General features: G+C 62.1%; 1 protein-coding gene across 1 annotated transcript in view; it reads left to right on the forward strand.

Moving 5' to 3' along the window:
* Positions 1–85: 85 nt before the first annotated feature.
* The window catches only part of TSPAN6 (tetraspanin 6), a gene marked incomplete at its 5' end in the record, with an annotated part of 4,589 nt that continues 4,460 nt past the window's right edge, over positions 86–214 (forward strand). Inside the window, one exon of the mRNA XM_010150621.1 lies at positions 86–160. Within this exon, the coding sequence (XP_010148923.1) occupies positions 86–160 (75 nt within the window). The remainder of the gene's footprint in view (positions 161–214) is intronic.

Here is a 214-nt window from a genome sequence, read left to right on the forward strand (position 1 = left end):
GTCCCGTCCCATCCATCCCATCCCATCCCGCCCTTTCCTGCCCCATCCCATCCACCCCCTCCCATCCCGCCCTTTCTGCCCGCAGTACGCCATGCTCCTGTCCCTCATCTTCCTCATCGTCCTGGTGGCTGCTGTCGTGGGGTTCGTCTTCAGGCACGAGGTGAGTCTGGATGGCCGCTGCTGTCCCCGATGCTGGGTTGATACTGGTTTTTAG

This window comes from Eurypyga helias, unplaced genomic scaffold (assembly GCF_000690775.1).
Source record: "Eurypyga helias isolate BGI_N326 unplaced genomic scaffold, ASM69077v1 scaffold19194, whole genome shotgun sequence".
Classification (NCBI taxonomy): Eukaryota; Metazoa; Chordata; class Aves; order Eurypygiformes; family Eurypygidae; genus Eurypyga; species Eurypyga helias.